The 21,432-nt window shown below is 43.2% G+C and overlaps 4 protein-coding genes across 4 annotated transcripts; all 4 read right to left on the bottom strand.

Moving 5' to 3' along the window:
- Positions 1–1,256: 1,256 nt before the first annotated feature.
- Positions 1,257–4,817, bottom strand: MELLADRAFT_118269 (uncharacterized protein; the record flags this gene model as incomplete). Its single annotated transcript, XM_007417121.1, has 12 exons — positions 1,257–1,845; positions 1,918–2,047; positions 2,116–2,177; positions 2,233–2,337; positions 2,413–3,144; positions 3,174–3,515; positions 3,597–3,747; positions 3,842–3,898; positions 3,971–4,057; positions 4,129–4,210; positions 4,307–4,582; positions 4,663–4,817. 12 exons carry the CDS (start codon positions 4,815–4,817, stop codon positions 1,667–1,669), a joined length of 2,358 nt encoding a protein of 785 aa, XP_007417183.1.
- Positions 4,818–5,545: 728 nt separating this feature from the next.
- MELLADRAFT_57815 (uncharacterized protein) lies at positions 5,546–5,807 on the bottom strand (the record flags this gene model as incomplete). Its single annotated transcript, XM_007417073.1, has 1 exon — positions 5,546–5,807. A coding segment is annotated over one exon (246 nt), but the record flags the coding sequence as incomplete, so codon positions are not given.
- A 766-nt stretch (positions 5,808–6,573) lies between these two features.
- MELLADRAFT_118268 (uncharacterized protein) lies at positions 6,574–14,149 on the bottom strand (the record flags this gene model as incomplete). The annotated part of the gene is made up of 21 exons (XM_007417120.1): positions 6,574–6,835; positions 6,918–7,371; positions 7,440–7,750; positions 7,839–7,911; positions 7,977–8,079; positions 8,377–8,408; positions 8,495–8,544; positions 8,623–8,729; positions 8,806–8,955; positions 9,050–9,160; positions 10,077–10,272; positions 10,349–10,539; positions 10,603–10,710; positions 10,809–10,982; positions 11,047–11,188; positions 11,258–11,538; positions 11,583–12,124; positions 12,202–12,888; positions 12,942–13,600; positions 13,681–13,822; positions 13,978–14,149. 21 exons carry the CDS (start codon positions 14,147–14,149, stop codon positions 6,574–6,576), a joined length of 4,947 nt encoding a protein of 1,648 aa, XP_007417182.1.
- An 888-nt stretch (positions 14,150–15,037) lies between these two features.
- Positions 15,038–16,851, bottom strand: MELLADRAFT_45703 (uncharacterized protein; the record flags this gene model as incomplete). Its single annotated transcript, XM_007417071.1, has 6 exons — positions 15,038–15,607; positions 15,688–15,837; positions 15,901–15,964; positions 16,039–16,179; positions 16,269–16,396; positions 16,530–16,851. The coding sequence occupies 6 exons, from the start codon at positions 16,623–16,625 to the stop codon at positions 15,593–15,595; spliced, it is 594 nt and encodes a 197-aa protein (XP_007417133.1).
- Between the last annotated feature and the right edge of the window lie 4,581 nt (positions 16,852–21,432).

Below are 21,432 nucleotides of genomic sequence, written 5' to 3'. Positions count from 1 at the left end.
GGATTGTGGCTTAGCCTGAGTCTAGCCCTGGCAGTTGAGGGCTCAGGGGTCCTGGCCAACATCTGGATCCCTCAAAGATCCAATCCTCATTGAAAATTGGGACCAAGAATCACCTGAAGGACTCATTGCTATGCACTAGCAGTGGAAAGAAGGAAATGCATAGTGGGTAATGACTGTTGTGCCAGTAAGTGTATGTACAAGGGGAAGTGTGGGTGTTGAATACAACCCAGCTATTCAAAAATTATTGTGATAATGCATGAGAGATCATGGCTAACTTGACTTGTCATCAAAGTCAGGAGATGATGTGGGACCAACAGGATTATTAGAGTCCGTTCGGCTGCCTTCGACCTCGCAGGCGTAGACTTGCGAGGCGTCTACCTGCGGATCCGCAGGTAGACCATGTCTGCCACGAAGCGTGTACCAGGGTTTGGTGCGTTCGGTACACTCGACTTGAAGTGTAGTTGACCTCGCAACTTATGGGTTTTCTCCCTTTGCAAAATCTGATGTCGCGCTCCTGGTTTCAGGTCTATGGCACTAGCCAGGTCAACCTGCAAGATTCGACCAAAACGTCAAACCTGGCAGGTCGACAAATTTGGCTGGCCGACCTCGAGGTGGACGCCTCAAAGGTCGACCGCGGCTTCTGTACCGAACAGCAGAATTTCAAGCGTACACTTCAAACTGCCTCGAAGCGTACGCTTGAGATTTTGGCTGGGTCAACCTGCGAGGTCGGAGGCAACCGAACGGACTCTTAGGCTCATAGCAAGATTATGACCAAAGCTATGGAATCACTTGTGAGAAATTTGGATTGTGTTGAGGTTTATTGGATGGTCAGATAAGGAATGGTTTGCTGAAGAAGGCTGGCTGAAATATATGGACAAGAAGCAGAGCCATTGTTTGACATTTTTAGAATGTTTACCAAATGTCTTTGTTGAAGTCTTTGCTGGCAAGGCTGACAAAATCCATATCTTGCTGTTATTCTGGCACTCTATATATCACCTACTATTGAGCAGAATAATGACTGGACCTCTTATCAGACCTGAAGTGATACTTACAAAAGTTCATTATCTATCCCACGCCAGATCCCAAGATCTGCAATATCTTGAATTTATACATAGTATTGTCTGGAGGACAAAACAGCACCAGCCAACTTGAAGGTTTCATTGCCATCCAGTCCATTCCTATCACACTGGTCTGTTTGTTGAGTGTGATATTCAGCAATCAGATGTTGCTGGTCAGCCTCCGTCTACCATTCCTTTGATCTTCACAAGGTCTGATTTTACCGTTCATGTGGATTCTATTCTACTCATAATCTGATCTTGGAGTCTGTCTCCTGACCTTTTAGATCTTTGATCACATAGCTATCAATGATATGACAATAAAATATGCAAATTTCCACACCCCACAGACAGCAATATTTTTCAGTCTCGTTCACATCTATGGTGCAAAGAAAGTAGCAAATCGATCTTTTGGTAACAACCCTTGAAGTGGTTCAGGTAGATGAATGATCAGAGAAGCCAAGAATATAAGAAAAATGACGAAAACCACGAATAACATCACATTGAAACTCGAAACCGATGAAACTAAGACATGAATACTCTTCTCCTCACCCCGTGCTGTGTCAGTTCCACTAGCATCTTGAAGATTCGAATATGATGGTAGGTCTACATTATAAGGCCTGATTGTTGATATGACTGTTAACTTGAACCGATTGTTGGATCTCGCTTTTCATTCCGAATTCGCCACCGTTATTTGCTTGGTGGAGAATTTTTTGTAGGCTCATTCGTTGCTCAGGACTCAAAGCATTTGAGATGATATGAAGGATGGGAGAACCACTATCTTCGACATCTAAATCGAACGAGTCAGTAGATGAATAGCACGATTGTTTAAGCACTTGTTTGCATTGAATGAAGCACTTACTTTTCATGACCAATGCAAACTCTTTGTAAACATCGACCCGATCTAGCGGTGTCTCCCAAAGAATTTCATCACTCCACAGTGAGCTTGGCGGAATGGTGCGCTCGTCATCACCGCCACCACGACCAAAAGACTGTGGAGCAAATACAGACAGAGTCAAGTTTTGCAAACAAAAAGGATCGCTGTACGACTTGGACTTACGTTTTGAGGATTGCAATAGCTAGATGGAGCGCGTATCTGCGGATCCACCAAATCGCAGTCATCTGTGGAAACCATGAGTGAGTCAATTACCACAATTATTAAGTATTGAGAAATTACCTGTGTCATCGACATCTTCTGGTTCGCTTCCCTCATCGACAGTTGTATTGCCATCGTCAGAATCGTCAGAATCAATGTTGTAATCATTCTCCAGTTCGAAGCGGTCTATAGAGAAGATATCACACTATTCTCAGCTACGCAAGAAATTTACTTGATACTGTGACATATGATAGAACCCACTTTTGATGGCTGTAGGCAAAGTTTCGAACAAAGACAGAGCCCCTATCAAGAGCTGGGCGGAACTTTGGACCAGAATACTTTCGGCACTTTCATTCAGACTGATTGAAAGAATTGAGCATATCGCCAATAAGCTCAACTTCTTGTCGTGGGTCCTCTGAAACGACGACAATCGATTGAACCATCCGCTGAAAAAGTCACCACTCCAATTGTTTTCCACCAAGACATTCATAGCCATACTAGGGTTATAATAAATCGTGTTGAGGATCACTTCCAAAGAATGCATAAACAGTCCTTTCGTAGTGATTGGATCAACAGTGGTGATGCCACGTTGAATGATCTTCATGGTATGATTGATGAAGAGTGGTATTGCTTCATCGGCATTACCTTTCATACAAAGCAAGATACTGTCGGCTAGCTTACAAGCCACCATACGATCAGAACAACTTAGATTTTTACTCGTTATCGTAGCCAAGTAAATGTCAAAAACCATGTTTCTCTTCTCAGCGTGGGTGGCGAGAAAATTAGAACCGTAGGTGACAAAATTATCAAGCGAAGGGAACATCTCTGATATAAAATCTGTTCCTGATGTTTTGAAGATGTTGTAAATGATATCAAAGAGTGACCATTGGGCATTCGAGATATCTTTCAAAGCGAATTGGATCGAATCAAGCAATTCCAGAGCTTCATCGTATATTTCTAGAGATGGAATATCAGTAAACGCAGCTGAAGCCACTATGAGATTGGTAAAGCGATGGACGCACCGACTAATTCTTGCTTTAGGGTATACTCTATCAGAGGAATCGACGCAGCCTCTACCTGCATCAACACCGTGGGATTTCCTTCTAGACCGACGACAAGCTGTTGAAGAGTTTTGAGGATGTTCATAGCTACCAAAACCTTCTCTTCGCTCGAGTCGTCGTCCTCATCGCCCAATCTTTGCCGCGTATCTGCAATCTCAGACATGAGTCTCATGTACGACTCATGCAAGGCTTGGGCCAAATCTGCTGCGTAGGGTAGAAGCTCATCCGAGAATCCTGAAACCAAGCACCGCGTGGCTTGAGTGAGGCTGTCTAAATCCACTTCATTCGAAAGCCTTAACATTCCTATGCGCCCAAGACTAATGGTCAGCAGAGAATGACCGGGAACAAGTTCAATTAACTATGAAGATCTCAAGTGGTGCTTACCCTGCATAACACCTCCTATATGTGGAGCTAAGGCTTCGTGTATCTGAGGGTGGTCTGATATGTCGGCAAGTGTGAGAGCCGCCTGTACGCGCACCGGCAAGGCGCTATCTGATAGGCATTGCATCACGCCTTGATAGTAAGCGCTTATGATCTGATCGGAAGATTCCAGAAAGATCCCCAGCGAAATTCAAATAAGAGCTGATTAAAAAGGCGGACGATTTGTGGTAAGGATGAAATGGGTTAACCTTCGGATCTGTCCATTCTGAGCCGGCGTTTTCGAATTTACGGATCACTTCACAAGTCTTGTTTCATTCAAAACCAAGATTCAGCAAAAGATCACATCATTAAAAGACGGCTACAAAAGTGACACTTACTCGTGCACGTAGGAAGGCGTGCTCGCTTTGGAACTCGGGAAAAACATATGAAATGAGGCATCCTTCAATGTTCTTGCGCAAGGATTTCTGTGTTTTGATAGGCAAGGTTAAAGATTACATCCGATGCACGCCAAGAAAGGAGATGTAACAGAACTTACGGTCTCAGTGATGACTGTGGCAAGATATGCGAGCATACGGAGTGCGCCATCTTTCTCCCGGGGATTGGCCTCGTTGGGATATCTGTAGTGTGATATGTATTTCGCTTGATTAGCCAATCTGTTCGTGGAACACGCCGTCACGCCACTCTCAAAAGGTAACGAGAAATGTAGGACATACTTCGAACATATATCCGTTATGAAGGACAGCATACTCATAAACATGGTCTTCTTTCGACCTGACCCCAATGCTAAGATGAATTGAGCTGCCATCGTACTAGGGCTGGTACACAAATCTTCAAAAAAGTCTCCAAATTGGGCTCGAGCGTAGTCTTCCGGTTCCTCCTGAAACTCTCGCACTTCCTCAGGACTGATACATACCAACGGAAAGATAAATCTTGGCAATAAAGCCGGAATGTGCGATCTCAGAGCGGCCCATGTCTCCTTGGGTCGAATACTAATGACCAGGGCACAGATGCAATCATGAGATATGAGAATCTTCGCACGCCAGGAGAGAATTGGTTGTACTCGGCTCACCTTTCTTCCAGAAAAGCTATGGTGTGACATATAAGCCTTTTACTCATCCACTCAAGACCCTGGACGTGGAGTTCAACTTGATCGAGATATAGGCGCAGAATTGGGCAAGCAAAACAGGCAATAAATTTCTCTGCAAACGGTTTATAAGACAACATGGCTGTAGGAAGTTGTGACGGTGAACCGTATCTAGAGTATAGTCGATTGAGCTGTGGAACAGGAGTCAAAAGTGATTTTGTTTGTCAGTCAAAACTAGAGACCAGCGAAATGGTTATGTAAAAGGTATTGACCGTAAAGTACGCCCATTTCTTTGCCTTCGTCCAACCCCACCGTTCTCTATCCTCTAATTGAGAAGGAAATCCAACACTATCCTTGAGTGGTTTACGGACTACAGTCAGTAGAAGTTGACCCCAAGGTACAATATGCTGTTGTTGGAAAGGAGGCAATTCAGCAGTGATCGATGTCTTGTAGATTTTGAGTATGAGATGCATGAGAGTGCCAATGTTCGAGTTTGCTTCAGCCGCAGAAGAAGGTCGAGGTTGGAGAAAATAGTTGTCGACTGATTGATTGAGTAAATTTTGAGCAAGTGGCAAAAGGAGTGGGAAAGTAGCGGCGACAACGTGATCCGATAAATCTCCTTTCTCGCGCCCTGCCCATCGGTAAAGACGCATAATTTCAACCAACGTCAAGAGACCAGCTTCGATAGCAGCCAATTCATTGGTCGAGATTAAGCGGACAGTCTGCGAAAGCAAGTCAGGCCAAAGATGAGGGTAGTCCACGGAGATGATCGCCGAGAGAGTTGGTAATAACAAAATTCGAATCGATGGGTGCACAGAGGATAGTCCATCGAGTAGGTGCTGTCTAAGGAACGCTCGATCGGGTTCTGAGACGGAGGTAGGTTTAAGCTGGCCAATCCGATCGTATGATGCCCTAATACGATTCTTGAGATAAACAGCTGCAGCTTGACGGACTGGCAAGTCCTTGGATGAGGAAGCCACCAATGAGAATATGGATGATACGAATCCTTCAGTAAGTTCTAATGCTTGTAGTTGTTGTTCAGCAGCATGTCGGGAGTTGATATCGGAAGATAGTGAAGCCTGAAAGAGGCTATCAAGGTCATGATTGCGGTCCATGCTTGAAGTTTTTGCTGTCTATATTGAAAATTGATCTAAGAGATAGAAAGAGAGAGAGATGGTGATTGATGTCATAAAAAGATAAAAGAAACTTATTAACTAGTTATCCCAATGTCTGAGGGGACATTTGAAAATCAAAACTATGAATGGCAAATGCTGAGGACCAACCGATCAAAACCAAAAAAAAATCTAAACTGTCACTCTCATACACTCCGGTACTGCTGGTACATACTGCACTATCACTTGCAGCGGGTCGGAAATTAATCCGAGTCTATCTTTCCCCGAGTGTTTCACGGTACAACATACATATATATTCTCAGAGTTGAAAGTCCAACTTCCGTTTTGCATTGGCCTGCAAGTAGTTTTTGGGATAAGAACTGTCCTCTACTGTGCTTCAAAACACATTAAAAAAATGTGAGCTTCAATCAAGGCTTCTTAGATTCCTAGTTGCTCCCTGGTTTTGTGTTAGTATGCAGATGTTAGTTATAAACATGGCTTGAGGGTTAAGAATTCAAACATCATCAGCTGCCATGAAACTTGCTACGGATTTAGCTAATTTTATCCTTCACTAATGTTCATGAATTAACTTGTCTGCAGACAAAAAGATCCATTAAAATATATCAACTTCTACCGGATTATGATAATTTACACACTTGATAATACAAACAACAACAAACAGTCTACATGCAAATCATAATATAGATGCAGAAAAGAATTGCTTTCATACCAATTAGCAAGATCTCATCTACACTTCTCGCGCCCCTTTGTATTGCACTCACACTCATTCCTCCATCATCGTATCATCTTCATCTTCATCTGCCGCATTTTGTCCTAAAATCACATCATCCCTTACTAGTTTTTCAAATATCTTGACCTGATCTAACATGTCTTCTTTGCTTTCTAGTTTTCCCTTCATAAACGACGATGACAAACCATTCTCGAAGTTCTCTTTGTCTTCCTCCATTACCTTCACTCTTCTCACCGCTGCTGTATCTCCCATTTTACTCTTCTTGCCACCCGAGGCCAAAAACTTTGAACATTTCCTACAATTCGAGTGCGGATCAAGATTTTTCAGCCACGTCATATAGTATAGTGTCCACTCTGTAAGAAAGAGGAGATACTTACTGATCTGTCAGTCCATACAAAATCTTTACTCGATCTCTTAACCTGAACACCATTCCTAGTACCACTGAAGCGCGAATAGCAACCGACTTTGATCCTATATCTTCGGAAACGTCATTCTCAAGGTCATCTTCATCTTCCTCATCGAGCATCTTCATTGTCATACCACCTTCCAAAACATCTAGAGCTTGATACGCATACTGTCCCAATATCAAATTCAAAGCATTGACGAGCGTCAAGACTTCCTCTTGAGTTTTGAAATCAATCGTGAGTATGGCTTCACAAAGGAAACGGTTAAAGTCGATCGTTGAATCATCAATTTCTACGGTACTCGAGAGAGGATCAACCGAAAAGGACTTGATGAGACTTCTAATCAGATCCAATCTCCACGTGCGTTTCTGGCTCAAAAGCGTATACCAAGGAGCAATGACCGAGCGTGCGGGATTGTCGAAGTACCCTGAAATGTAAGAGCAGATGTCAGTACCAGCAAAAGTAACTATCAGATTACGAAGCGGTCCAACATACCAGAGACAGATGAGCTTGTTCTGGAATAGAACTTGTAAACTTCTCGCATAACCTCTAAGAATCGGGTGTGAACTAGGTCCGGCCGTTTGGTATGCAAGAGCGTGTGCAGTCCGAAGACACGTTTTGCAAGCGTCTGATCGCTAGAGCTTTCTAATGCTACTAAGACGGGTATGCATGACATGGGGTGAGCGAGACCTTGCTTGATGGTATAAGCGATGATATCGACGGCCGCCTTTTGCATCGGACCATCGACAGACTGAGCGAACGTGGTAATCTGAGGAAGATATCGCTGTACAATCGCCAAACCAACACTATTCGTTCAATGGAGCAAATATGAACTTAGTGCTTGGCTAGTCTTGAGGGAGGCAAAACATGTCAGAAAAGGGAATTCAGACAAACCCAGAGTCAGCAAAGTTGTCGGTATTTCCGATCAGTTGATCCATATCGATCGTATTGGTTATCGGTGTCAAACCTGTGAAAGATTGTAGTGGTCAACCAGCTTACTTACCGCTCAATTCTTTCACGCAAGACTCGTACTTTTGTCTTCCATAGCTTCAGACTTGTCCGTCTGACTAGCTAGAAACTCGGCAATGAGTTTCAATAATCGAGACCGTAGCTCGATACTAGGGTCAGCAAATACCTGGTCCATGATTTTGGTCGATTCAGGCTCTGTCATTAGGGTTGGATACGTCCGATATAGATAACCTGTGGGTGACAGACGTAATGAAAGATCCACGGCATTGGTACATCAGGACAGTACAAACAAGTCAAACGTATGCTCTGACCAAGGCAGTTGACGGTGATATGACGGATGGATTCTGTTCTCGGCATGTGAAAGATTCGCACAAAGCATTGATAGACATGTACGTGTAGTGGCAGCTGGATTCGCGATAGGTAAGCAAGATGTGTAAAGAGGATCGAAAACATTGATACTCACTACTCCAACTCCTTTTATTTCGTTTCGAATATCTAGAAGTGGAATATAAATCGAATTTGACCAATATCAGCAAGGGTGTAAGATGTTAGTTATATCAGTGGGAAAGAAGCTAGCTGACCTTCATTTTCAACCGCTAGCTCATCCAACTGCCCGTAAGCAGTCAACATACTGACCAAGTACATCAAGAGTAATAACGGCTGGAGATTGATGTTTGTGGTCCCGCTTTGGTCCAGTTTGACCACCCACTCCCTCAGCCTTTGCTCGCAAGCTTTGAAAACCTTGATCAACTTCGAAAAATCGTGTGTTTGATAGACCACAACGGCGCAGAAACACGAAACTCTCTCTTGTAAAATCTGACATCGAGGTCAAGAGATCAGTAGATGGAACCTCATCAAAAATATTGAATACTGTACAGTGAGACGGACCAACCATTACGCCATCGTTGAGATTCGGCTTGTTCAAGGCAGGAAGCAAAGCGGCCTGTAGGGTATTGCAAAATTGATCTGATAACTTGGGAGTATCAATGACACAAGCCTTGAAAAGTTTGAGAAGATACTGGATTGTCATCTGCTCCTCTGCCTTTGTAGGAAACAGAAGCAAGAAAGGAAAAGATATCACGTCAACAAAAATTTTCATTCAGAGGAAGTGAGTAAATAACGAGAGAGATGCTTACTGAAGTCGCGCCCTTGAGATACGGTAAAAGTATCATAGCTTTGTTGGGTGAAAGCATCCTCGGACTAACAGAAGCTATGGCGTAAATGGTTTTGATACAGTGACCCTCGCTCTGAACCCAGCCAAGAAGTGACATTAGAAGGTCGGAAACTGTTGACATCTTGAAGCAATGAATAATGCGCACAAACGATCGATCATTCGCCGTCATACCACCGTTCATCATCTCGTCAATCAGATGATCCACGATCGTTTGACAGAAGCTTCGAATCTCATCCTGCACACTAGCCCCGATCTTAGTGGATCCTCTAAGAATCTGAAGAGACTTCAAAATTAAACAATCCATCGGCTTGATGACATGATACACCACACTTACAAACTTGATTGCCTCTTCTAGTGAGACTGTCGATTCACCATCATGAGCAGTCAGCTGCATCATAATCGTCCCCACAGTGTGGACATTGAATGCGCCAGTGAACCAGAGTTCACCTAAGCCATCCATAGCCAGCTCCTGTTTCGAGAAGAGAAGTGTCAGCTTCTTGGTACCTACGACCACTCGGTTAATACCTCACAGTACTCAAACATACCTTCAATGTCACATCCTCATCATACATTCTCGACATGAGACGCCTTGAGATTTCAACCTTGAGATCGACATGATCGTCCCCTATGAGTTGATATATAGACTTGAGTAGCTTCACTACCCTACGTCGTACAGAAAGGCCTTTGTCCTGTTGAGGAACAGAACAGCGGTAAACGTCCAACCGTGAATCAGAGAAGTGATCCATCTTTTCACGTATCAGACAAGATAAGGAAGACGGACCGCAATCCGAACTGCGATCTGAGGAAGGAATGTGATAGCCAGGTTGGGTCGGACTGTCACGTATTTTCCAATTAAGTCCATGACCGCATCGCGCACGGCGGGAGAGCTGTCTAACATCCTTTCCTCGATTGCAGTGCGAACGGATTTCTGGCAAGTAGGAAAATAGAGCATTAGAATATACAAAGAGCAGTTTTTCAGTTGTACTGACCCTGTAGAAGATTGTTTCATCTTGCGCAACAACTAGTCCAAGAGCTTTGATAGCTTTGCTGCGAAAGGTGACTACCGATGTAGCAGAAGCAAGTATGATCCGATCAAGTAAAAGATCGCGAACCAACTTTAGGCCCTGTATCTGAGACATGGATTCGAGAAGTGATCCCGGATTGACGCAAACGGGGTCCAGATTTCTGTGATCAGTGAAGCACGGCGAGTAAGCAATCGGTGATTGTAAGTTTACAGGACGCGACTAAGTTCCTCACATACAGACGGTGAGAGACAGCTGAATTGGGTGTGAGCCGTGTTTCTAGACTACAGAAGATATGAAGCTGTTCTTTCAGAAAATCCAGCAATTCTATACTAGTAGGCGCATCTTCCATTTGCTGCTCAGATCTCAGCGATCTGATTGCCTTCATGAATTCCATCGACCATTGCGCTTGGAGAAAATCCGACGCACTCTGAAACACATACGGGTCCAATTAATTTAAACTGTAAGACATGCAAATAGACATCTTACTCACATTTGTTTCATCTTCCATAGTATTCATACCATCCAATTTCAAGATCAAGCTTGCTTGTGATTGGAAAAACTGTGAAAGATTAGCGAGGTCCCCAGTTTTAAGCATCGTCTGAAAGTGTAGATAAGCCGTATTCAAAAATTGCAAAGCCATCAACAAGATGTCGGTCTATTGTTTTTTTTGGTAAATGGTCAAAGATTAAAGCACACTTTGAAGAGTTTAGGCGCCTGTTCACCCTGGGCAAGCTCTCCTTTGCCGTCAGTGTCGCCTGTTGGATAGGGACGAAACAATCGTGCAGCGATATGTCCCATGTGGTCGATAAATACAGCTTTGATGGCGTTCCTATCGGCGGACGTTGTCTTTGTTTCTTCCCAGATGTCTACCTACCAACGCGAAAAAACTCAACGACGAACGTACATCTTGACAAGCAAAGCCCAGAACACTCACCATTTTTTTGCAAAAGAGACCGAGTAGAAACTCTGCAACAGGCCAGTCAGGTAAATATAATAAATCGATTGAATCAGACACCAATTGATCGAATACAAGCCGGTAATTTGACTCGTTGTTTGATTTGCCACTTTTCGTAGACCTGCGTAGAAAAACATGATTGTGGGAGTGAGGATGAGGAAACTATGAGGTGGCACTGATGATTGCTCACTTCTCACTTAGGAATCTGATGATCTTCGTACCCAGTTGAGTAGCAGTCGAGAATACGGGCTCTACTGTATCTTTCACCACTCGATAGATAGCTTCTTTCGAATCGTTGGTTGACAATGCTTCCAGGACCTTTTTTTCTTCCGGATTATCCTGCAGATTACGCAATTTTGAGCGTAATCGGGCTCGAGTGCCGTGTGCTGAGCATTGAATGATATGCAACAACAAAGCCGAGATGCTGTGTATAGACTTTCCATGTGAAAGTCTTGCAGCATAGGCCGTAAGCTGAGATGTGAGAAGAATTTAGGGTAAATGTGGCGTGAATGGACATACTGATATCGGGCTGACCCACTTCCGATGATGGGGGACGAGACAAATGAACCAGAGACATTGACTATTGAGCTCAAGACTTCGTCAACAATCCCGTCGGTTTGCGCGGGATATTTTGAGGAGATCTGTGGACGAGAAAGTTGCAGCGCTTGAATGAGGATCAGCAAAGCTTCAATGACAGCATGAACTCGAGAATTCGAGAGCAAGTGAGGTGAGTTCACGTTACGCAATAGGTTCAAGCACTCCAATCGCATCCCAGCTATGCCACCGTGTGAATAAGTAGATTGCTTGGTGTGTTGGGAAGAGCTTCTTGAACGAGTTGAAGCGGAAAAGGCTGCTTGAGGTTCGAAGAGAAACGAGCTGATGCAGATGTGGTTGAGGTGATTCAAGATCGATTCTGGCAGATCGAGATTGGTCACCAGTAGATTGATCTTGGGGAGAACGGAGGTCGAGATGGTTGAAAATATTGAAGACACAGCCTGACGTGTGGCATTTGACTTTGATAAGACGTGTTCGAGACGGGTCGAGTATGCTACAAAAGCTAAAGAACTTCAATATCTGAGTAGCAAAGGAAACTTATGCAAGATAAATGCATGATCAGCCTATTGAAAAACGTACCGTCGATGGCACTTATTTGGCCTGCCTGCATGAAAGGATAGAGGACGGTATGTAGCTGATGTTTCAGGCTTCGTGTAATCATTGAGATGATTTCTTCGGAATAGAAACGCTTGGGCAACTTTTGCTCGCAAGTGAGGAGTAATAGCATAAAGTTGACCGAGTGGAGCGCGTTAAACATGTCAATCATTCGTTCCTGGATGATTTTGACATGATTCTCCGCCACAAGATTTGGTGGAAGCGTGTGGTGATTGGCTTCGTAATCTGGATCATGAGGTGCACCGTTGATGTCAAAAGATTCAGATCCTTTTGTGTAGGACCTGGAGGACGATTTCGACGGAGTGGCCCGCTTTGACTTGGAAGAGCTCTTCAGCGAGGATGGACGAGGAGATTTGAGGATTTTCAATTCACTGGGAACCACAAGAATTTCTTCGAATGCCTTCACACCCTTTTCAAGGAGCTTCATCAGACGGCTCATGTCATCGCCGCTGATGTCTAACAGACCATCTCCGTTGCCGTGCTCAATCAATTTCGTCATCTTACTCAGAACCTTAGGGTTGAGAATCGGATCGCCATCATTTACAACAAAAAATTCGCACGTCGAGTTTGTTCCTTCGCGCATGTCATCTGCCTCCAATATATCTTCAACCACGCTGGCAAGTCGAGCAGCAGGATCTAACCAGAAGACACCTGATCATAAATCAAAGCTATCATGATGAGCGGAAAAAAATGCTCAGACATACTGGGGAGGCTCGGTGAATTGATATTGTGTACCACCGACGCAGGGATTGGAGTTGATTTGGGCAAGATTCCAAGATCGCTATCATCTGCTTTGAGGGGGAAGATTGATGAATGTTTCGGCCGACTAGGTTGAGTGTGAGGTGATATGGCAACATATGCATTGAATTTGTCCATCTTGCGCCTCTTCAACTGAGGTGTAGAATCAAGGTCTGGTGGGATTTTGTTACGATTTTTGGACACGGAGGAAGATGATTTGGATGTTGGAAGTGCGAGTGGATCCGGTGATTCACTCTTCAGTTGAGATCTGACTACAGGCTGAGGGGTCTCGAAGGGGTCAGGTCGAGGCGAGTTGGGAGCAGAACTCGATTGTTTTGTCAGAGGAGAGCTGGGGTCGAGTAAGGCAGAAGTTTTGACAGTTGTCGGCTCGGATGGAGGGGAGGCCTCAAATGAAGTGGTAGTGACCATCGCGGTCTCGTAAAAATCTCTTAAAGATGGCGTCGAAGGAGGATCCTCAATACTTGCAGAGTGGGGGGAAGACTGGACAAGAGGAACGTGCAGAAGACCGGCGTGAAATTGGGCAGGGGTTTCAGGATTCGATAGATGGGCCTCTTGGTGGATTGAATGTCCGATTGGAAGAGCTATAGGAGGGTCTTTGAAAGTTCTGAGCAGATGTGATAAAGTGCGCGTTAACATTTGACGGAAGTAAGAGATGTATAAAGATTGCAAGGAGAATTGACTCACAATGGGTGATTTGCATTTTCTCGAATTTGATGATTGATCAAATGGTTCGCCAATTGAAGTTGAGATAATGCCCAGGAATGCTGATGAGGGTCAATAGTATTAGAAGGGTCAATTGAATGTTCCAAGACTTGCAAAGATTTTTCTATATGAGTTTGTGATAAGTTTAGATATTGTTTTGAATCGAAAGAGAGATCGTGATCGATGGTCAAGTTTGAAAGAAGATCGTTGACTGTGACAAGGATGGTTGATTAGTATCTTTTGAATACACTGTGACTACTCTGATCAAAACCAACTCACTATCTGACTTGAGGAGAGTAGTATTGATTGGATATTGTTTGACAGCCTGATGAGCTGATTGTGCGATGTTAGCTTGAACTGATAAATGGTTTGAAGTACTTGGTGTTGTAGTCGTTGATATGATTGAGTTTTGATGGTTTTGGTCAATTGTCGTACTCTTGACTGATTCCATCTTTCTTTTCTTTTTAATTCGATGATCCTTGTTGACCAATGCTTTCTTTCTTCAAAAACCGTCGCATGCATTCAGCTTCCATCTATTCTGATCAGGAATGCCAATCCCAGTTTGTAATTCGAAGTTTTCACATGTGAAATCCTGTGTGTAAACGGAAACGCGCTATAAACATGTCTCGACTACCGCGTAGAAGCATATCTTTCTAACACATTTGCACTTCATCATGCTTCTTCAAACAAAGCAAGTGAAGTTTGCTGAGAAGGGTTCAATCGTGCTACATTTTATCAATGCTGCTCACCATATTACATCAATGGGACTCCCAACCTCTTGATTATCGGACAAGCAACCCATATAGCCGAAATGTAATCCAGTTCAGCCGGCCTGCTGGATCTTGAAATTGTTTTTGTGTCTTAATTTTGTGTGGATTGTTGTGCTTGGGCCTTTTTGAGTCCAAAGCAATTGTGGAATTCATTTTACCTCCCATCAATTTCACAGGGGTATAAAATGAGCTTACAAGATTTGCCTCTTTGAGCAAAATTGAATGAGCTGCAAATTCATGTCCATGATTGTGCTGTCATCCCGGAGGCTGGCTCACATGCTCCCTCAGGGAGGTTACTTCAATGCCGCAACCACCTAATCTTCACCACAAAGCACATATCACATTATTGATTTGCTTTCTCACATGGCACACTGTATGCAAAGGAGCAGTGGAAACGGTGAGGAGCTCAGTTTTCGAAGCTCCAAGGTTTGATTATGTGGTGTGATTTAACCTGTCAAGCTGAAGACTCTTTCCACAGCAAAGTTCGCCTGTGCTTCGAGAGGTCCAATAAACGCAATATGAGCACCAGCGCACTCCCCAATTCATATCTCAACTTTATTTCATATCTTGGAAGGGATCGTCATCATATCTTGAGTAGTGAATTCAAGTTCAAAAGAACAGCATAGGCATTGAGGAGGAATTGTACCGCAACATGATTGAGATGCCGTCGACCAAATCAAGCACTTAGCGCACATCATAGGTCGGAGCATTATTGAGTCCTTGGAGAACCAGCGTGTGCCTCTACAATACAGATATACTTAGGCACCATTACGAGACATTGAGGGCAGAAACCAAGTGAACAGAGAAGTGATGAATGTGTGAAACCAATGTTATGTTGAATCATATGATGTGGCGATGTAGAGTACACCCCATCGCAAGCTCATGATAGGAACACAGAAATCGACTGGACATCAAATTGAAAATTAGTTCCACCAATAAACCTCAATTTAGCGCACATCACAGGATGCGCAGCTACAGAAGCGCCGTCAAGTAACACAGCACAACACGGAAAGCAACAGGTGTAAAGCGGCTAGAAAAAAAACAAGGATAAAAAGATGAGGTAGAGGGCTGAGAAAATGAGTAAGAAGAAGCTAGCACCAGGCATCCAACGATTCTCTCTCGACTTAAAGGATGTTGCACTATTGAACAAAAGTGATGATCGAGGTCAGAGCAGAGCAGATGAGGAGGACGAAGCATTGAATTAGAATGAAAAACCCACCACTTTACCACGAGTGCGTCGACCGCCACCTTTCTTGGCAAGGAGTGCGTACCGAGTCGCGTGCTCAAAGACTTCTCGGACTCCTTGACCGGACTTGGCACTACATTCGAGGTAACGTTGTGCACCAATTTTTTGGGCGACGGCCATTCCCTGAAATAATGAAAGACATGGTGAGAAACGCAATGTGAGGCAAGCTTTGGTAGTTGTACTTACCTCGTCGGATGTCACGGGCCTTTGACTCGTTCTTCGCAACTCATCGATAGTTTTCGGGTCATTCCTATGAAGGATATTTGAGACATTCTTCAAGTCAGGCTAGCTCGATGAAAAGGAGGCGATGAGGTTGAATCCGACCTAAGATCCTTCTTACATCCTACCAAGACGATAGGTAAGCCTTGGCAAAAGTGCAAGACTTCTGAAATCCACTTTTCTTGGACGTTGTCTAACGAATCGGGAGAGTCGATAGCAAAACATATCAAGATAACGTGCGAATCACTAGAGCCAAGAAAACGAAAGCGTTAAAAAATGAAATTTCTCCGGATAGGCGACAGCTGAAGGCGCAAGAAGAGAAAGGGTAGACGCACGGATAAGAGAGTGGTCGAAGTCTATCGTAATCTTCTTGGCCAGCTGTATCCCAAAGCGCCAGTTCGACTCGTTTGCCGTCTACTTCAACATCGGCGACGTAGTTCTCGAAGACGGTTGGAACATAGACCTGGATGGATCGGAAAGCAAAGTCAGTTTGATGTGACGAAGGATAGAAGCATGAAGGAGAGTTTAGTAGAGGTGATGAGAGTTAGAAATGTTGAATGGTGGTAGGTCAAAAAGAGTGAAAATGGATTGTATACCTCGGGAAATGTGCCTTTTGAGAAAACGATGAGTAAACAAGTTTTTCCACAAGCTCCATCGCCGACGATGACAAGCTTTCGACGAATCTCTGCCATGATAGAATGAAAGATGAGGATGAAAAGGGTAAAAAACTATAAGAGATTGGGGAAGGCGATGATTGTGAGATTGTTTAAGGTGAAGATTCAAAATTGAGATTGCTGGTTTGGTCAGTTGATGAGTATGTGTGTGTCTGTGTAGTAGAAAGTAAAGAGATAGAGAGAAATTGCGTGTGGTGGTAAAGAGAGAGAGAGGAGAGGGGCAGTTGAATTTGTATCATTTATGGTATGTATTAATACCTACTTACATACTGGGATACATAACTAAGCCTAAGAATGGTTTCTTTGTAGAACAAATTTCTCCTGCTTGATTCTACTTATTGTTACACCTTAACCCAAATCAATCCATCGTTAACTTCGATTCAGGAACACACTTTTTTGGTCCAAAGAATAAGTTGATCAAATGTTAATTTGGTCATCGGTTCAAATTATAATCCTCTACCAGCAAAGAAGATTTCCAATTCAGACTGCCATGACCATTATGATCACCATTGACCTCTTCCACTTTGAGTTTCACCCAGATTCACTTGCAATGCCAAAGATTCAATGCTAACAATATGCCCTGTCAATTTTCTCTATCATTCGATGTACTCCACCTCAAAGATGCTCAACGAACTCGAGTCCAAGTGACGTACTATCAACAAATATTTCCACTCATCGCTCAGCAGTCAGCGGTCTTTGACAATGACATCGGGTTCACCTTGTGACTATGTTGAGGAGCACAAGAGTTCAGCCAAAACGAGCACATCATACTGCATTCCTGGAGCTGAGGCTGTCAGAATGTGTCCATTTGGGATGTCGGTCACTGGTCATGAATGGACCAAAAGCTTAGTGTCAAGGCTAGCTGGTTAAAGACGAGGAGCTGATTCTGAGATTGTGGATGTGCAGCGCCGAAGCATAGTCTCACTATCATGGTCATTGATATCACCTCTACAATTTTGCTTTGCAAACCTCTCATGATCATTCCAGCTCGATCCACTCAATTTGTTGTTGAAAATCTCTTCTATGATTGCATGTTAACGATTTCTTCTGGTGCTTTGAATTAATTCAAGACAAAGACCTAAGGCAGCTTCCAAACGCTGTGAAGAAAGTCGACTTTGTTTGGGGACTTGAAAAAGAAATCAACCTGTGGTGTTCTTTTGGATTGATCTCAGACGTAGATATTTCCTGAGATTTCCCAATCTGTCATTAAGCTCAGAGTTTGGTTTGGTTCTCCTTGGCCCTCCAATGCCACAAGAAAGTCTTCAGGCACACATCTGCTAATGTGTGCCATGAGGGAAAGAATGAGCAATAAGTGTATCATAGTACAAAATCTGCATAAATACATACACCATACCAGACTGTACCCATTGAGATCATGACAAGATTGTTTATTTTGTTGTTCTTTGAGTCAATCTTCAATCTTATGGTGCAGGCACAGCTTTCATCAGATCTTCTCAAGGGATCAGCATGGTTAGATATGTTGCCAAACCATTTGATCTGTACTGCAGCCGAGTGTTGTCACACCTTTCTACCAATCCTTTTGCCTACAACCACAAAGTATAGATAATGATCCTGACTTCACAATGAACATGAGTCAACAAATGATTGCCTTGGTGTGAGGCTTAATTCACACTGCAACCCTAGGTAATACCCAGGTCTGCAACTAAAAAATGTACATTTAGTTGAAAAAGTCCTTAGTGATTTGTCAAGTCCTATTCCAAGGGTGTATGGCCCACATATTTGCAAAATCCCTGACCGATTTTGAAAATTAGTCTCATGTATTGAGTGGACTGGAATGATGATACACATCAAAGCAGAAAATCTTTTTTGATCAAAACAAAGTTAAACTGAAAGGTTCCTTGAAGAAGTTGTATGCCTCTGAAGCCAGTGTCAAACCATGATCATAATAAATAATGTTTTTTTTCATATTGTCAAGTCATTTATCCATATATTAGGTATCTGCAGCATGGCATATCACATAGGTCGACTGGGGGATAATGAAACCCAGCTACTTTGCATAAGGAATGAACAAAAGACTATGTCTTGTCTGAATTGCTTCCAGGAGTACAAGCTCATCACAAAGTTGACATTGAAACCTTCCCATATGGTATAACGGCTTTGCTACCCTTCATTGATGCTGTTGCTGAACATACAAAGTGCAATGATTGGGGTGACCTGTGGGTGGCTTGATTTATGTCTGTCTTGAGGTGTGGGCTACCTCTTCTATGCTACCATGGTTAAATGCCTACAGGCCTTTGTTGGGCACCTTTATACTCATACCTGTGCAGAAGTAAACCTGCATACATGCATAGTCAGCCAATTTGCCAAGGGGTGGGGTTCCACTAAGCTACTGTGGGGCACATCTAACTTATTGCATGATCTATGCGCAGGGATTTAGAGAAAACCCCTCAAGGTTTGAGGTGATGAGGTATAAATTCTGGGGACTGGGCACAGGCATTTCTGGGATTAAGATGTTCTTTGAACACAAAGACTGGTCATACTGCATGTACGTAGGAAATCATCAACACTTGTCTATTTTTTTGCCAGAATTGGTCAGAATGTGTAGCAACATTGGGCACCATAACGTATGTATTTCCTGGGTTAACTGTACAATCATTCACAGGAAAGATATGTCAACCTCAGTGTCAAATCTTTGTGATAGCATATGATATAATGCAATCATGTGTAAGCCAGTCTGGCCAGGTCCCCAGAGATCTCCTATTGAGGCACATGGTATGTATTGTTTTCTGGGAATACATACCCTTCACTGGAGTTCACATTCATAGCAACTTGATACAGTCCCTTGCTCCTCCCTTGCCAAGGCCTAGCAAGGAGAAATGGACTTGGGCAAGGTAGAAATCCATAGTGTTTCAGGTGTATAGACTTTAAAAACCAATTACAAGCTATGAATATTACAGAAATGCAGAGCAATATTATGGAAATGAAACCATTTGCATTGTGTGCCTCAATGGTAGATATCCATGGTTGTGTATGGCCCCAAAGGTGACATATTGTGTGACATTCATTTGAAGTACACACAGGAATCAACCCTGGACCAGCAATGCAGCTGTCGCGTGCTGCGCTGCTGTTATGTTGCGGAATTTACATGCCACACCATTGCTCAAATTCTACATAAATGTTGTGGTCCACAAAAGCATTGGTTCCTGGAGCTCTTGGGCGCTGTTGCATTGCGCAACGGGTGCGCCGGCACACAACTTGGCTTACCTATCTCATGTTGCAGTGCTCAGAACAGCATAACACGGTTTGCAGCCAGTATGCTACCTGTCAAAGAGCAACACAGCGGGAAATTCCCTTGTTGTGCCCACTGTGTTGCTGGCACAGGGTTGCAGGCATGAAACAGTAGGACTTGGAATCTACCGTATTATGGATTACCATGTTGAAATATCTTCATTGCCCTTTATTTACCAGGTACAGTTGATCCAGTTTAGTCTCAACCATGACTGCTCCACACAAAGTACTGCAGAAATTTATACACATGACTTCTACTGAGAAACACCATGTAATAAGTCATTCCTATACTTACTATGTGATGTTTGTCTCAGAGATGACTAATTGAAGTCATTTCCATCAGCCATTTTTTCATTTTTCATTTCCAATACCTTGACTTTTGGGTCCAGGTACCCAAGGGACCTTAGTGTTAAGTGCTTACCTACTTGGCTCGTGTACTGAAGTACTTGAACTAGGTATTTAAGTACTCACATATCTGCTTGAGTAGTCATTCAAGTACTCCAACAACATAAGCACCTCTCATTAATACTTGTGAGTTGCAGGACAACCTGAACTTGTATTGTTCTTGCATGTATATAAAATCAAACAATAGATCAACAACATGAGAACAAGAAACAAATAATAGAAAAAAACCTTCAAGTGTTCAAATCAATTCAGTACAGCCTTATGTGCTATACATCAATGTGAGCAATATTCCTTGAGCATTTCTTCAGCTTTTATCCCAGTAAATTCTTGTATTGATTATTGGAGATACCAAAATATCAGAAAAGGTTGATGCAATTAGCTGAGAAAAAACTGAAACTTGCCCATGTGGATCCATGTGGTAATCAACCTTTTCAAAACACTTTTGAATGGTTGATTCTGGACAGTGCTTGGGTATCTGCTTCAAGAGAGCCTTGAACTCCTTGAAAGTTCTGCATTGGAACCTGTTGATTCAGTAATATTTGGTTTACACTATTATCAGTCAAAAAATTAAAGTCCATATGTGGAACCAGGAAAAAAATGGTGCTTGACAAATAACCAATAGAGCTCTATTGGGTTGAGTTCATAGTAGGACTTTGGGAGGAACAGGTAATTAAGGCCAGCTTCTTCACTCAGCATCTGAATCAGAGGCTTCTCATTGGCAAATCTTGACTGCATGCTTGGAAGTGCAGCAAATTGGAACATCAGACTCATCAAAGTTGGGGGTAGCTGGGTTGTCACCATACACTGTCACTTATGACTCTGGGTCTTCCTTCTTGTGTTGCAATTGTTTCTCTTGAGAAACCAGATCTCATTTTAGGGTTAAAAGCTTGCATGATTTACATCAAAGAACTGTCTTCTTTCCTTCTTCCTTGACTTTGGCTTCATACATATTCCATTCAACACACAGCAAGGGCAGATTGCTCACCTTTTAATTCCCCAGAAACCTTAGGATATGAATGGTTGGGTGGGTAGGCCATTGAGGGCAGCAGACCTTTCAGTTTGTTGGGAATCCTTGGATCATTGGCTGGGATGGTGGTATCTTATTGTAAGTGACGTTTCTTGCACCCTGGCACCAGGTCTGTGTTTGAAGCTTGCAAGGCAGAGGGTCCAT

The sequence above is a fragment of the Melampsora larici-populina genome (genome assembly GCF_000204055.1).
Source record: "Melampsora larici-populina 98AG31 unplaced genomic scaffold MELLAscaffold_68, whole genome shotgun sequence".
In the NCBI taxonomy this organism is placed as follows: domain Eukaryota; kingdom Fungi; phylum Basidiomycota; class Pucciniomycetes; order Pucciniales; family Melampsoraceae; genus Melampsora; species Melampsora laricis-populina.
Note: the sequence above shows the minus strand (reverse complement) of the source record. Positions and strands in the feature narration are given on the sequence as shown.